General features: G+C 49.0%; 1 protein-coding gene across 2 annotated transcripts in view; it reads right to left on the bottom strand.

Annotated features, from left to right (window-relative positions):
• The window catches only part of CBFA2T2 (CBFA2/RUNX1 partner transcriptional co-repressor 2), a 98,035-nt gene extending 85,693 nt beyond the window's left edge, over nt 1–12,342 (bottom strand). For both annotated transcript variants that reach the window (XM_048819883.2, XM_048819882.2), the window contains exon 1: nt 12,185–12,342. In XM_048819883.2, the coding sequence (XP_048675840.1) occupies nt 12,185–12,212 (28 nt within the window). In that variant the 5' untranslated portion in view covers nt 12,213–12,342. The remainder of the gene's footprint in view (nt 1–12,184) is intronic.
• Nucleotides 12,343–16,068: the final 3,726 nt, after the last annotated feature.

A 16,068-nucleotide genomic window follows, 5' to 3' on the forward strand; every position in this document is an offset into this window, starting at 1 on the left:
GAGTCCCGAATATCCAACAGTTTCTTGGTCCCCAACAAAGCTATGGATAAGGGGGAGGGAAGACCCTGGCTGCAGACCTGAAAGGCTGCTGGCCGGGTTCCTTGAACAGAGGAGCCAGGACAGTGGTGGAAATCCTGGGAGGCATTGGGCTCCATGGTGTTTTAGCATTCAGCTAAAGCACCCCACACCCTGGCTCTTGGGCTCCTCACACATGTGAGTGTGCACACGCATGCACGCACGTACACACACACACACACACACACACACTTACTCAGACATCGTTTTATTGAAACTCCCTATATCTGGAGCCACGACTGCTTTAGATAACAAGAAGTTCTAGATAAGCGTTCCGGAAAATCTAGTTTGCAGCGTAACCACAGAGACTACTGAAGATTTGGTACCAAGAAACAGCCACTGGAGTACATTCTCATTGCCAGGCCCACGTAACCTTCATTAGCTCCAAGGAGGTCTGGCCTCAGGGAAAGGAGAGCCCACATGGCTTTTAAGCATCTCTGTCTTTGAACAGCATCTAATCAAGATGCTGATATCTCTGTGGAATTTTGGCAACAAGAGTCAGTGAGCTTGGAGTCCCAAATCTAGGAAATATGTATTGTTTCTTAAGTTATGTCTTAATACTAGATAACATAAGATAAATGGGTCACTGAACATCTTAAGAAATAGGGTAAGGGCAGGCATTGCGCTCACTGCTGTTGGAACGAGTTCTATGGAAAACCCACAGCTTCTCCAAGGTTGCAATGCAGGAATCCAGCATTTTGTATCTGACAGGCCTGCGTACGAGCATGGTGCAGTGGTAGAGCCTGGGCCCAGACCCTGGAAGGTGGGACTGGAGTTCTGCAAGCTCAGTGCGCTAGCCACGCCTCACCCTTAGTCTTGCAGCAGCTCTGCCCCTGAAAATTATACAGCCTGCTCTGAGCTTGGAGAGAGGGGGGCTCGGGGCCCCTTTGGTAACTCCCTAAAGATCTGGCATGGGGAGGAAGGCCAGCTGGCAATGCCCAGAAGATGACCTAAGGAGAGAAAAAGCCACCAGTTGCCTCCCAAGACTCCTGTAAAGTGTCCACCGTTCAGTGAGGTGCTCTATAAATACTTGTCATTACTATCACGATGGAGGGATGCTGTTATAGCAGCAATAGGAATAGCAATAAATGCTTCATGTGGCTCATTACAGGGAATCACAGGGTGTGGGGAGCAGAGGCTCTCCCAACGGCACTTTCTTCACAGGACCACTCTCCTTCCCATCACAAGAGTTTCAGAGCCCTGAGATCAGTCTCTTCCCCCACCCCAACAACCAGGAGGCCCCACAGCAGAGATGGCAACAGTTTGGGCAGGGTGGGGGAGAGGAGAAGTAGGCTGCAAAAGGTGTCACGTTATGAAGTTGTCCATTGTCCATCTGGGAGCGTAGATCATCCCAGCATGTCCTGCTCAGCATCCCAGGCCCTGCAACTGCTGTCCATGGGGGACAGTGGGGTGAGATCCACCACAAGATCTGCACCTAGACGTTACAGTAATTGAGTGCATTAGAAATGGCTGGGCAAACACATACAAGAGCTACATTGGCCCCAGGTGATATATTTGGAGGCATTTGCTATTACAACAGAGTCCCCAGATACCAGAAGGAGAAAGGGAGACATTAGAGACAGCAGAACTGGCCCTTTATTGGGGTTTTTTATTGATTTACTTTAACAAAGACTAGCTTAGATGGTCTTTAAAAGCAGCAGCAGTGTTCATCTACAGCACTGTTTTAAATTAATGGAACATCAGGTACATACCTGCTTTAGACAGTTCCTTCTGAGATGATCCACAGAAAAATGGCTAATATCAACATTTTAAATTGCCAGCTAGTTCTGAAACCTGGCACCATCCCAATTAGATGATTTTTTGGGTGGAATGAGATGTTTCAAACAGTGTTACTATGTCACTGTTCAGTTTCAGTCATGCCAGTAGCACACGGTTTAAAGCATCCTTACAACCAGAAGGGTGAGGGCTATTTTTAAATGAAGTCTCAAATTTTCCAGAATTCTGTACATTCAAGGGAAAAGCTAGACTCTGAGCCCTAAAAGGATGCAGGGTTCTCTGCCCACTGATCTCGTGTCTCTGCTTATAACTTAAAGGCTGATTTATAGAACAAAGTTCAGCTGAAGAATAACTCATTACTTGCAAAAAGAAAAGGAGTACTTGTGGCACCTTAGAGACTAACCAGTTTATTTGAGCATAAGTTTTCGTGAGCTACACAAAAGCTTATGCTCAAATAAATCTGTTAGTCTCTAAGGTGCCACAAGTACTCCTTTTCTTTTTGCAGATACAGGCTAACACGGCTGCTACTCTGAAACCTATCATTACTTGTAGCAGTTCATGCTTTTCTTTCCAGAAGGATGGGCTTTTTGTTGGGGGAAAGGAAGGGGAATTTTAGCACTAATGAAAGGTGCAGGCATTACAACCCTGGAGACTAAAGTTTATTGAGACAACATAATAGACATCAGATGGTAATCTTCCCTGTTGAATTAGACAGGCTTCAGGTGTGGGGAAGAGAAGACAGACATAGGGACAGTTTTCTGCCACAGACTTTCTTTCATTGATACTCTCCACAGGAGGCAAGGAGAAGCCTTGGAAAAATAGTTTCGAACTGCCTGGAAGAGTTTCAGGTGAATCAATTATCTGGGCTGAGGCACTGAATCCATAACTTCCCGTACCAGAGGACTTGTGGTGCCTGATTCCCTTCTCACTTACATCAGTTTTATGCCATGCTAACGCCACAGATGGACTCATTCCTGATTTACACCAATAGAAGTGAAAGCAGAGCAGGCCTTTTTTTAAAAAAAAAAAAAAAATTAGAGGCACAGTGTAAAAATTGAGCCAGTTGTGAGACTGTTAATTTATGATGAAATTCTTAATAATGGTCTCAAGTTCGGTGACTTTTCATTTCAACATTGCTCTGAGGCAAATCGATTCATGAGTTCTACCTCACGTACGTGCTGTTTTCCATCCAGTGCTCGGAAAAGTCGCACACCATATTCAAGAAAAAGCTTCTCTTGTTCAGCCAGTTCAAAAGATTCAGGGCCCACTTCTGATCTTACCTACTCTGGTGTAAAGGAAGAGTAACTCTACTAAAGCCATTGAATTTACCCCAGGATAAAAGCCAAGTCAAGTCCCTAAAAGATCAGTTTTAATTTTTGTGCATCAGAGCTGTCCCCATTATCATACCAGAAAGAGATATATGCAAGTGAGGTATGCTAGTATCTATTTTAAAGTAATCTGGAATATTCCCAATTTCAAACACCCATGGTCACCTGCATTCCCACTTCTATTCTGAGCCATCAGCTTCATAGAGAACATTTAAGGATTCCTCCACAGTACTTTATCAATGCAGCCAGTAAATTTGTTCATTAATGTAATGAAAACATTAGCCAAATAACCAAGTCAATGTATATATTTGGCATTACTGACATTATATGCCCACTCCTGCTGACTTGCTTCTTCTAAATATCAAAGACAAAATGTAAACATGTCCTCGGACAGACACTACGCTTCACTGTGCAGTAAATGTTGGCCTCAAGCTCCTTAGTGTTCAGCTGCTGCCCATATGGTTAACAATAACTGGCACTCACACCATTTTTTTGCCTGCTCTTTATCTACTTACATGGCCTCCATCATCATAATATCTGAGCACCTCACAAACATTGGTACTTTTATCCTAACAGAACCCCTGAGATGTAGGGGAGCATTTCTCTGCCTATTTTAGGGATGAGGAATCAAGGCACAAAGAGGCAAAGGGTATGTCCAAACAGCAGTCCAGGGATTTAACTGCAGCTTGCGTAGACATAGCTGAGTTAGGTTTGATCGTCTAGAACAGGGATCGGCAACCTATGGCACATGTGCCAAAGACGGCATGCAAGCCGATTTTTTAATGGCACGCTGCTGCCTGCCAGGCCGGCAGCACGCTGAGCAGGGCCGGCGGCCGGGACACCACCCCCCGCCCACGGGGGCAGGGTGAAGAAGCTTGGTTCTGCCAGCTGTGCTGCAGGGCACGCAAGTTCCCCCTCCCCCGCCTCTTCCCCCAGAGTGCTGGGGTCCTGCCCCTCTTCTTCTCCCTCCCTGCCGCCCATCAGCTGATGGCCCTTGCGAGGGAGGGAAAGAAGCAGAGCCGCAGGGTGCTCGCTGCTCCAGGGAGGAGGCGGAGAAGAGGTGGGGACAGGGCCTTGGGGATGGGGGGTGGAATCAGGACATATCCCATATCCCCTCCAGCCCCCTGCCGTGAGCCGCTCTGGGCACGGGGCTGGGAGCACCCCCATGACCCTAGCTCACACCCCCAGCCCTCTGCCCTGACCCCTGCACCCCCCCCACACACACACCCAGCCCTCTGCCCTGAACCCTGCACCCCCTCACACAAACCCAGCCTCCTGCCCTGACTCCAGCACCCCCCGACCCCAGCCCTGACTCCAGCACCCCCCACACATACCCAGCCCCCCCACACCCCATGCCCGGACTCTTGCACTCCCCACATTCCCACCCCCACCCCTCGCACCAAATGGGAGCTCCTGCACCACCCCCACCCCCACATTCCCACCTGCACCCCTCGCACCAAATGGTAGCTGCCCAGGTAAGCACTCCACATCCAAACTCCTGCCCCAACCCTGAGCCTCTTCCCTCATTCTAGCTCCTGGCCAGACCCTACACCCCAACCCCCAGCCTGCTCCTTCACCCCCAGCCCTGTGCTCAGTGCACTCCCACTCTCAGCTCAGTGCAGAGAGAGAGGAAGAGAATGGGCTAGAACCAGGGAGAAGGTAGGTACCCACTCTATGTGGGCAGGGCCGGGATCCCAGACCAGCAGCGGGCTAAGCGGGGCCGGCAGCTGGGACCCGGCGGATGGAACCCCAGACTGGCAGTGGGCTGAACCTCTCAGCCCTCTGCCAGTCTGGGGTCCCGGCAGCAGGCCCCACTCAGCCTGCTGCCAGTCTGGGGTTCTGGCTGCCTGCCCCTTGCCAGCCGGGGTCCCGGCCGCAGGCTCCGCTCAGCCCGCTGCCAGCCTAGGTGAATGGAACCCCAGGCCGGCAACGGGCTGAGGGGGCCGGCGGCGTAAGATCAGCATTTTAATTTAATTGTAAATGAGGCTTCTTAAACATTTTGAAAACCTTGTTTACTTTACATACGACAATAGTTTAGTTATATAATCTATAGACTTATGGAGAGAGACCCTCTAAAAAACGTTAAAATGTATGACTGGCGCGCGAAACCTTAAATTAAAGTGAATAAATAAAGACTCGGCACACCACTTCTGACAGGTTGCCGACCCCTGATGTAGAATATCATTGCTAGTTCTAGTAACAACAGCAGTGTAGCAGCGACAGCAGCATGGGCTAACCTCCTGAGTACAACCCTGCCCAGGATACTGGGTACAAACTTGAATGGCTGCTGGCCATGCTACCACTGGTTGTGCTGCTGCAACTTTACTGCTCTTGTTACTAGAACTAGCTTTGATCTCCTGATTGCAGTGTCGCCTAGACTACCCAAAAGGGCCTGATCTAGTCAAGCATTTAAGCATGCACCCATTGACTTCAACATGGCTACTCTCAGGCTTGAAGTTACATATATGCTTCAATGCTTTGCTGAATCAAAACCTGATTTCAATGGGCATTAGGTGTCTATATACCTTTGAGGATCCAAGTCTAAGTGACTTACCAAGGTCACACAGAAAATTTGTAGCAGAGGCAGGAGTTGAACATGGTCTCCAGAGTCCCACTCTAGTGCATTAACCACAGGACCATCCCTCCTCCCCCCTTGAATGGCTTTTCTGAGTAGGGTATTAAGAGATTGTCTTTTCACCTCGTGCTTGGTCCTGCACTAATATGCATTCTTGTCAATGCCTGCACCACTGATTGCAAAGTCATTCTGCGCCACAAACAGGTCACCATGGGACTTTTTGCAAGTTATTTTTGCAAGACACATCCAAGCTGAAGAACACTCTTTCATAGCCTGCGAATGTGAGACATGTAATTACATGATCTAACTCATGTTATTATAATATAATAACTCTACTAGAGTTTACTTCTCTCGGCAGCCACCTGGGCAATATGGTGTTTTGAGTATGCAGGGTTTGACACAAAAATATTTTTAACTGGGTTGATTGCATAATATCCTCACTCCCACCACATCCCAGTACATTTTTCCACCACCCCACAAGGATTTATCCATCATCTGTAGTTTCCTTCATTTGGTAATTTCTTCAGTAACCAGGCATGTAGCTTTTCTGGCTGTTTCTACATTACTGCTGGCATCTGTCTTTAGACAGATTCCCTTTCAAGCCAGCACATTTCAATTTAAAATGCTCTCTCATTTTCTTTGAACTTCAGGATGCACTTTCACTGGTTGCCTTGCTTCATTGAACTCAACTTGTCAACACAGACACACTCAGGATACAGTTTAACTGATCTTAGCGAACACCCATCCTATTCCACAGTTACACAAAGGCATCACAATGTGATCTCTCTCTCTTCCTGCATTGTACAACTCAGCCCACTGTTGCTTGAAATCAATTCTGAACACACAAGTTTATCCATAAATTAACAAAGTGCTGCACACATAAGAAAAGATGAGAAGAATGAACAGAAGAATATAGCTATTACTGCTATATACACACACTAACCATGCTATATACACACACTAACCATCTATCCACTCCCTGGCAGCAGTAATGTACTTCCCTGCAGCCCTGCCAACTTTACAGCTTTCAAAGAAAAGGACTGCAACTCTTCCTAGAAGGAGACTTCCTGTTTCGGTAAAGCTAGTTAAAACGGAGCTCAAGTTAATCACCTTCTTATCCCCAATGGAGCACTCTGTAGGCTGCTATATAGCAACACTGGAGTGTTCCGTTATACACATACATGCACACAATTCTGTTTCTAATTCATCTGGCTGTTTGTCTGATAGGAAGGACACATGTAAACATGACAGTTAGTAGGTTTACTAGGATTTTGCAGTGAAGAACCATTACTGTCAGAAAGCAAAACAAAGACTCCTACATTCTGACCTTCCAGTTTGATCTGCAATCCAGTTCTATTCTTTCTGTTCAATTCATTTTACACAGATATACGGTTGCCTCAGCCCAGAGAGACTTGAAACACATTTGTGCTCTACAACAGAGAATACTTTGTCATGGAGTATTTACAAACTATAGAACAAAACCAAGTTGTTATAGGTCAAAAATGTTGCTTTGTGGGGACAATTACCACTTTTCAGTGTAAAATATCATTTAATACAGAGTTAAAGCAAACACCCTGAACAGCTTAAGATCAAGTAGTTTCAGGTTTTAACCTTCCCTCTAAACTCATGCAGTGGAATGAAGATGAGTGGGCTAGTAGAGATAGGTGCAGTCTAGTGATCTCAGTACAGGACACTACTCTGATACTGACTTCCTCGGCAGCCAGGCACTGATGACAACCTTTGCCTCTATTTCCCCATCTGTGAAAAGGAAAGGATTTAATATGGGGATATACCTATCTCATAGAACTGGAAGGGACCTTGAAAGGTCATTGAGTCCAGTCCCCTGCCTTCACAGCAGGACCAAGTACTGTCCCTTATATTTGCCCCAGATGCCTACATGGCCCCTCAAGGACTAAACTCACAACCCTGGGTTTAGCAGGCCAATACTCAAACCACTGAGCTATCCCTCCCCGCCCCAAGTAATTCACAAGAGGGTTGTAAAGGATTAGTTAATACTCACTGAGTTTTGAAAATGGGAAGTACTTCATAAGGGGCTTGCATACACTAGAAAGTTTTGCCACTTTACCTATACCAGTATAGTTAAAGCAGTACAACAGTACTAGTATGGACAGAGTTATACCAGTGTAAAAGTGTTTATATCAGTATAGCTTATTTTGGTTCAGAAGTGGAATAAGCTACACTAATATATGGCACCCCACACGTAGACACTCTTATTCTGGAATAAGGGTGTCCACGTGGGGAGTTATTCCAGTAAAGCTATATCAGCTTAACTATACTGGTATAATGGTCAAAAAAATCACCCTCCCAACCAACATAATTATAGTGGTACTTTTCTAGTCTAGACAGCCCTAAGCATTTGACAGCTTCATTCACACACGGACACTTGTTTAGTCATATTATTTTTTAAATGAAGTTAATATGACATTGCACAATTTCTTGGAGTAACAGATCTACTTGAATTGCAGACAAACTTACATTTGTTATGAAAACAATTTCCCAGACAAAAATTGTACAATCCTCAGGTATCCATAAAACATTTCCCTTCAAAAAGAACTGAAAAGGTTTTGCTCAAAATTAAGAACACGCTTTTGTAAATGCCAAAGGCTAGTAGGGAGAATCAAGCTTTTTAAGATGAACGGGCCCAATCCTGCACCCAATTCCTTCTGGGTGAACCCACATGTCTACAAAAGAGCCTCACTTAAGTCAATAACTCCACAGGCATGTAATGGTCTCCTGCACCTGCCCAATAGTTAGACTGAACCCAGAATGATTAGCATGTTATCTTAACAACATTCGAAATAATCATTGTCTCACAAGGGGTAAAATATACTCCAGTGCAAAATGCCAGCACACAGCCTATATAACAATTAAACCCTTGCACTTGCTCCTCGCTGCCCAGAGGTGAATTTTACCCTATGGGCCCAGTCCTGCTCTCACTGAAGTAAACAGAAATCTTGCCATTGACTTCAATGGGAGCAAGAACTGGCCCCAAAAATCCTGGGATATCTGAGCTGCAGACTTCCTTTCTCCAGGCCAGACTAACCGTCATCGATTGCAACCACCACAACAAAAAGAGGCCCATTCCAAACCCGCACTCGCTCCCTCAGATCTCTCTCAAAAATGCTGCTTTGGAGATGAACATTTTTCATGTTAGTCTGAGCCAAGAAGCAATTTCTTTTAAAGTTTCCACAAAGCTGAACACACTATTTGAAGTTTTTGGTGTTGTTTTTTTAAAATACCCTTTGAAGGAAAAAAATTAAAACTTTGGGGCTTTCAAGTTTTCCACAGATTTAACCTGCAATAAGGGCAATAGAATTCGATATTTTTGAAGAGATTTGATGCACAAATAGAAGTTAGATGAGATCAATGACAGAACAGAAGAACACTGGCCAGGGTGAGGGAGAAAGTGGGTTTGGACATCTGGAGGGGAAGTGGCAGAGATGCTTAGCAAAAGCATTCACAGCTGCCACCACCCAGTTTCCAATACACCTTGATCACACCTGATCCTAAGGTACATTGACTCCAGAGTAACGGTGTGTCCCCCACCCCACATCCATCACATCTTGGGCTGCCCGGCCTGCTCAAGCTTGAGACCAATATCTACTCCCATAACACAATCTCCCAGACCCTGTTGAAGCAGGCAGCCCTGCAGCAAATGCACTTCCTTCCCCATCTCCCTACAAAAATAAACAAACTGTGAATGCAGTCAGGAGTAACATTAATTTACACACTCATTTTCAGCTGCCGTTCCTTCTCGTCAAAGCAAGCACCAGCTACCCAGCCAGTGTGGTTATCAAGGGCAACCCAGGGGGGCTGACACTAAACCAGCCCAAGGAGAGAAAGAATCTAGATCGCCCTTCCCACCATGGAGAACTGTACATTGGAAGCAGCCCTTAAAGCTCTGCACCAACAGCAGCTCATTCCCTAGAAACCCCCGAGGTAGAGAGAGGGCAGGCATTTACTAGATAGTTCTTAAACATCAATTCACTGCTCCAGATCCCAGTGGAAGGGGCAGGGGCAAGAAGTGGGCCCGGGGTAGGCAAGACAGGGGGATGGGGATCAGAAGTGATGAGGGGAATAGGGGACAGGCAGGAGATGGGAACCCAGAGGGAAGGGGAATGCTGGTGAGGAGCACAGGGAAGGTGGTGGGGATGGAACACGGAATGGGGATGCGGGTGAGGGATCAGGGGAAGGGAGGTGGAGCATGAAAAGAAATAGGTGGGGTGAGGGCACAAGGATCCGGGATATGGGTTCAGAGAGATCAGGAATGGGGAAATGTTGTGAGGGGCTCGAGACCCTGGGGACAGGACATGGCTAGGGGATGGGTGAGGGGCTCAGGGATCGGGGACATGGGGGCAGGGCGGGGGATGGGTGAGGGGCTCAGGGATCAGAGCCCTGGGGGCAGGATATGGCATGGGCGAGGGGCTCAGGGCTCAGGGATCGGGACCCTGGGAGCAGGATATGGCTTGGGCATGGGTGAGGGGGGCTCAGCGATCGGGGCCAGGGTATGGCTAGGGGATGGGTGAGGGACTCAGGGATCAGGGGCATGGGGGCAGGGATCGGGGAACTAGGGGCAGGGCGGGGGATGGGTGAGGGGCTCAGGGATCAGAGCCCTGGGGGCAGGATATGGCACAGGGATGGGTGAGGGAGGTCAGGGATCGGGGCCAGGATATGGCGAGGGGATCGGTGAGGGGGGCAGGGATCGGGGCCAGGAAATGGCGAGGGGATGGGTGAGGGGCTCAGCGATCGGGGTCAGGATATGGCGAGGGGATGGGTGAGGGGGGCAGGGATCGGGGCCAGGAAATGGCGAGGGGATGGGTGAGGGGCTCAGCGATCGGGGTCAGGATATGGTGAGGGGATGGGTGAGGGGGGCAGGGATCGGGACCAGGAAATGGCGAGGGGATGGGTGAGGGGGGCAGGGATCGGGGCCAGGATATGGCGAGGGGATGGGTGAAGAGGGCAGGGATCGGGGCTAGGATATGGCGAGGGGATGGGTGAGGAGGGCAGGGATCGGGGCCAGGATATGGCGAGGGAATGGGTGAGGAGGGCAGGAATCGGGGCCAGGATATGGCGAGGGGATGGGTGAGGGGGGCAGGGATCGGGGCCAGGATATGGCGAGGGAATGGGTGAGGAGGGCAGGAATCGGGGCCAGGATATGGCGAGGGAATGGGTGAGGAGGGCAGGAATCGGGGCCAGGATATGGTGAGGGGATGGGTGAGGGGGGCAGGGATCGGGACCAGGATATGGCGAGGGGATGGGTGAGGAGGGCAGGGATCGGGGCCAGGATATGGCGAGGGAATGGGTGAGGAGGGCAGGAATCGGGGCCAGGATATGGTGAGGGGATGGGTGAGGGGGGCAGGGATCGGGACCAGGAAATGGCGAGGGGATGGGTGAGGGGGGCAGGGATCGGGGCCAGGATATGGCGAGGGGATGGGTGAAGAGGGCAGGGATCGGGGCTAGGATATGGCGAGGGGATGGGTGAGGAGGGCAGGGATCGGGGCCAGGATATGGCGAGGGAATGGGTGAGGAGGGCAGGAATCGGGGCCAGGATATGGCGAGGGGATGGGTGAGGGGGGCAGGGATCGGGGCCAGGAAATAGCGAGGGGATGGGTGAGGGGGGCAGGGATCGGGGCCAGGATATGGCGAGGGGATGGGTGAGGGGGGCAGGGATCGGGGCCAGGATATGGCGAGGGGATGGGTGAGGGGGGCTCAGCGATCGGGGCCAGGAAATAGCGAGGGGATGGGTGAGGGGGGCAGGGATCGGGGCCAGGAAATGCCGAGGGGATGGGTGAGGGGGGCAGGGATCGGGGCCAGGATATGGCGAGGGGATGGGTGAGGGGGGCAGGGATCGGGGCCAGGATATGGCGAGGGGATGGGTGAGGGGGGCAGGGATCGGGGCCAGGAAATGCCGAGGGGATGGGTGAGGGGGGCAGGGATCGGGGCCAGGAAATAGCGAGGGGATGGGTGAGGGGGGCTCAGCGATCGGGGCCAGGAAATAGCGAGGGGATGGGTGAGGGGGGCAGGGATCGGGGCCAGGAAATGCCGAGGGGATGGGTGAGGGGGGCAGGGATCGGGGCCAGGATATGGCGAGGGGATGGGTGAGGGGGGCAGGGATCGGGGCCAGGATATGGCGAGGGGATGGGTGAGGGGGGCAGGGATCGGGGCCAGGATATGGCGAGGGGATGGGTGAGGGGGGCAGGGATCGGGGCCAGGATATGGCGAGGGGATGGGTGAGGGGGGCAGGGACCGGGACCCGGGGGCAGGGATAGGAGCGAGGGGGTAGCGGTGGCAGAGGGGACAGGGGTGATGGGGACAGGGCGGCGGGACACGACCGCGAGGCGGGAGAGGGGGCCGGGGCGGCGGGAGCCGGAGGGGGTCGGGGGACGCTGGCAGGGAGGATGGCGGCCCCGGCCCCGGCCCCGGCCCTGCGCGGGAAGGCGGCTCTTACACTGGAAGGCTCCCGGGATCCCCACCATGGCCGGACCCTTCTTTGTTCCGGCTGCGAGGCGGGCGGCGCCGGACCCGGGACGGGACAGGACACTGGCGGCTACTACAGGCAGCCAGCGCCGCGCTCGACAGGCCCCGCGCAGGCCCCGCCCCTCCGAACCGGCCCCGCCCCTGGAGCCCCGCGCCCCGCCCCCCGATCGGCGCGCTTACGTCAGCGCGCACGGAGCGAGACTCGTTTCCCCTCTTCGCGAGCCCTGATTGGGCCGCGTGGGGGAGCTGTTTGGCGGTGGAGGGGACTGGGGGCTGAGGGTTCGTTGGGGCTGTTGGGGGCTGGGAGGATCTGGGGATCCTCAGGGGGCGGGAGGGATGCAGGGGGCTGGGGGACGGGAGGGGCTGGGAGGATCTGGGGATGCTCAGGGGGCGGGAGGGATGCAGGGGACGGGAGGGGCTGGGAGGATCTGGGGATGCAGGGGGCAGGGGGATGCTGGAGGGCTCGGGGGCGGGAGGGGCTGGGAGGATCTGGGGATGCTCAGGGGGCGGGAGGGGGGCAGGGGGATGCTGGAGGACTCGGGGGCGGGAGGGGCTGGGAGGATCTGGGGATCCTCAAGGGGCGGGAGGGATGCAGGGGGCAGGGGGATGCTGGAGGACTCGGGGGCGGGAGGGGCTGGGAGGATCTGGGGATGCTCAGGGGGCGGGAGGGATGCAGGGGGCAGGGGGATGCTGGAGGACTCGGGGGCAGAAGGGGCTGGGATTTGTATGGGCAGCACGACGTGGCATCTTCTGGACCCCATGGTGGGGTGAGCTCTGTGTGGGGTGGTTGCTGGGATCCAGTCGCTGCAAGGTCTGCTAGTGCAGGGCCTGCCCCAGTCAGCACAAGCCCACTGCAGTGGTCCCCCTTTTTCTGTGTGTGCCAAGTCAAAGCAGACTCACAACACTTAGCGTTCCTCACTCCCTAGAGCTTCTTTGCCCCGAATTTCCACTTCCTGTCCCAAAACACAGAGGAGCTAGAGCTGTTTTTAAAATACAGGCTTTTTTTATGAATGGAAAAGAAATTCCCTCTTTGCTCCCTTTCCTCACTCACACTTTCCTTGGGTTTTTACATAGCTCGTTCCAACACCAGTCTATTTTAAAAATTCACCCCTGTACAGAAACCAGGCCTGGACACGTTTGTCTCGGAAGGTGAAGGTATTAGAAAGCTATGAATAAGGAAAAACAGGGACTTAGAATGGAAAGACTTGGCAGCCTTAGCTCTGAGTACTGCTCAGGCGCCAGCTATCATAACAGGTATTAACCCTTCAGAAATAATTTTAAATCGTGCATAGAGCTAATCTTTGTAAAATCATGTTGTTACTAATGTTTACCTCCTTTATCCACCTGCTATGCATTGTCATAAACCAAGACCAAGGTCTTTAGGGCAGGAACCGTCATTTTACTACCTGGTTTTACAGCGTCTACAACCATGAAGCCCCAATCCCCTGGGCTATTGCATTACAAACAATAATAATCAAAGCAACGGTAAGCATCTGCTGTTAACATTTAAAAAGGAAAATGCAACAGTTAAGATTCCATTTATAACATTAAAATGTGATTCTCCTTTGCAACATGATATGGTTCCGTGTTTTGTTATTGTATCAGTGATTCCAAATGAAATGTGCTGATTTTACAAATAAAAAAAAAATCTATCTGCTAGCAGCATGGATGCATCCTAAAAGTCAAGTTGGGCTCTTTATTTCTCATGCATTCTAACAGGTAGTCTGTAGATGAAATTCTGTCCCCAATTATAACTGCATAATATTACTGTCTTCAATTTACCTTCAGTTACACCTGTTCTGCTCTTATGCACATGTACAATTCCGTTGCAGGCTGAGCGACTGAATTTGGTATTGTGACTCGAATAGAGTTAATAATTCCATTCAGACTACACAAGTGGGAATCGAATCACTCACTTTTTTACCTGTTTTAGCTCTGTAGTGTTAACAGTAGCAAAAAGTGGGCGGGGGGGGGGGAGAATAGGACTGTGATTACACAAATAGTAGATCTGTTGTGTAAATCATGTTTTATTTGATCACTTTTCAAAGCAAAATCGCACATCACTGTATTATTCATTATTTGTATTACCATAACACCTAAGACCAGCACCCCATTGTACATATTTAAGCTTGGCATTTTTATTTTTTGGTAATAATTTGGACAGATAATATTGATGTTTATTTTTAAACATGCTTCTAAATTTTTATCTATTTAAATCTTCAGAGTTGCAGGAAATTATGGGTGGGGGTGACAATTATCTAATCACAATAGACATTGAGATTCAAAAGTTAAAGCTTTATAAAGTGTTAAAACACAAATTGTCAAAATATGCGAAGTAAATATCCTTACATCAACAAATCAGATCTGTTTTACTATTCATTCACTAGTCCATTTGTAACAAGCTTAATTCAAAAATCGAAATCACTGAATTTTGACTCTAATAAGTTCTCAAGCAGCATTTTTCTTACTTTATATTTTCTACTTTTTCTTACTTTCTTACTGCATATATGTAAATTTTGATTTATATCAATGGAACTATTTTTGTGAGTTTTTTGTGCACAGTGAAAGTGATGTTTACTGACATTTACTGATAAAAGTCTAATCCTTCCAAGCCTATACATATTTAATGCTTTCTATTCCACTTTGTTTTATTAAATCTATAAATGAATATACTATAAAATGTGCAGGTTGTGAAACATGGACAAGTTCTCTATTACTAATGCTAGATCACCATGTAGTAAAGGCCTCAGATTAGATTTTGACCTCCAGCCATATTTCCTTTTCCTCTGTAACCTCTGATTACTTCAAGACAAGCAGCCTTTGCTTTAGCTGCCTTTAGAACCTCATGGATCTTTTGACCCCTTGTATGAATCTTCACAAAGAGGCTAGAATTCTGCTTTTCAGACTCCCGTTCCAATTCTTCTTTAATGTTTAGAGTAGTTTCTTAGTAGTCTCATTCTTTTTAAAGTGATTTTTTCTTTCATTTTCCATTAGCTTTGGTAAACATCTATTCTGCCTCTTTAGATGCAATTGATTCATGTTCTTTCTTCCCATTTACTTTGTTCTTCCTTTAGATTAGATTTATGCTGGCAAGATTTGTTATTTCCGCCAGCCATCAAGTATAAGCCTTTGTGATAGCAACTTCTGTGTAGTTGGCAATACTTCTGGTATTTTCTTGCCTATTCCTTTTCACACTTCCTTAACATTTTCCCTGTGGCCCTTTTATGTGCATTTTGATATTTACATTTTTGTTGTTGCACTATCCTCTGCTTTTCACCATTCCTGTATGCCTGCACTCATCTCCTCACCTCCTGCATCTTCAAGAGAGTTGCTTCCATCATTAATATTACAGCTCCCAGAAATGGATTAAATGCTTTACATAACATAGACTCTGTTTTGAAGGCTTTCCAGGCTCATTTTAGACATGGCACAGTGCATGGGATAGGAGTAGCAAACAGGGAGGGAATGGGGTAAGGGAGAAGTGAGGGTTACTAATGATTACCTAGTAGGTATGTGCATAGCTTTGTGGTTCATTTGAGTTCTATATGTAATCGTTGTTTCTGCCTCACTTTTTGTAGGCCTCGTAGAAGAAGTAGGACTTGAGAGATTTGACTGAAGTGAGTGTAGTGGCTTGTTGGACCAGAGTTAGGAAGTCATTCCATCCACAGCACAGGAAAAGGCACAGACAGTTGTAGACGTGGATAACCAAGGCATTGAGACTAGCATTGTTAATAGTAAAATAAGAGAGTATATAGTTAATAGTAAAATAAAACTGGGAGAGTTTTATATGACTAATGAGAACATCCACAGTTACGGTAGACAGGATAAACATTTAGAAAGGATGTAAACTCACAT

Source organism: Caretta caretta, chromosome 13 (genome assembly GCF_965140235.1).
Source record: "Caretta caretta isolate rCarCar2 chromosome 13, rCarCar1.hap1, whole genome shotgun sequence".
Classification (NCBI taxonomy): domain Eukaryota; kingdom Metazoa; phylum Chordata; order Testudines; family Cheloniidae; genus Caretta; species Caretta caretta.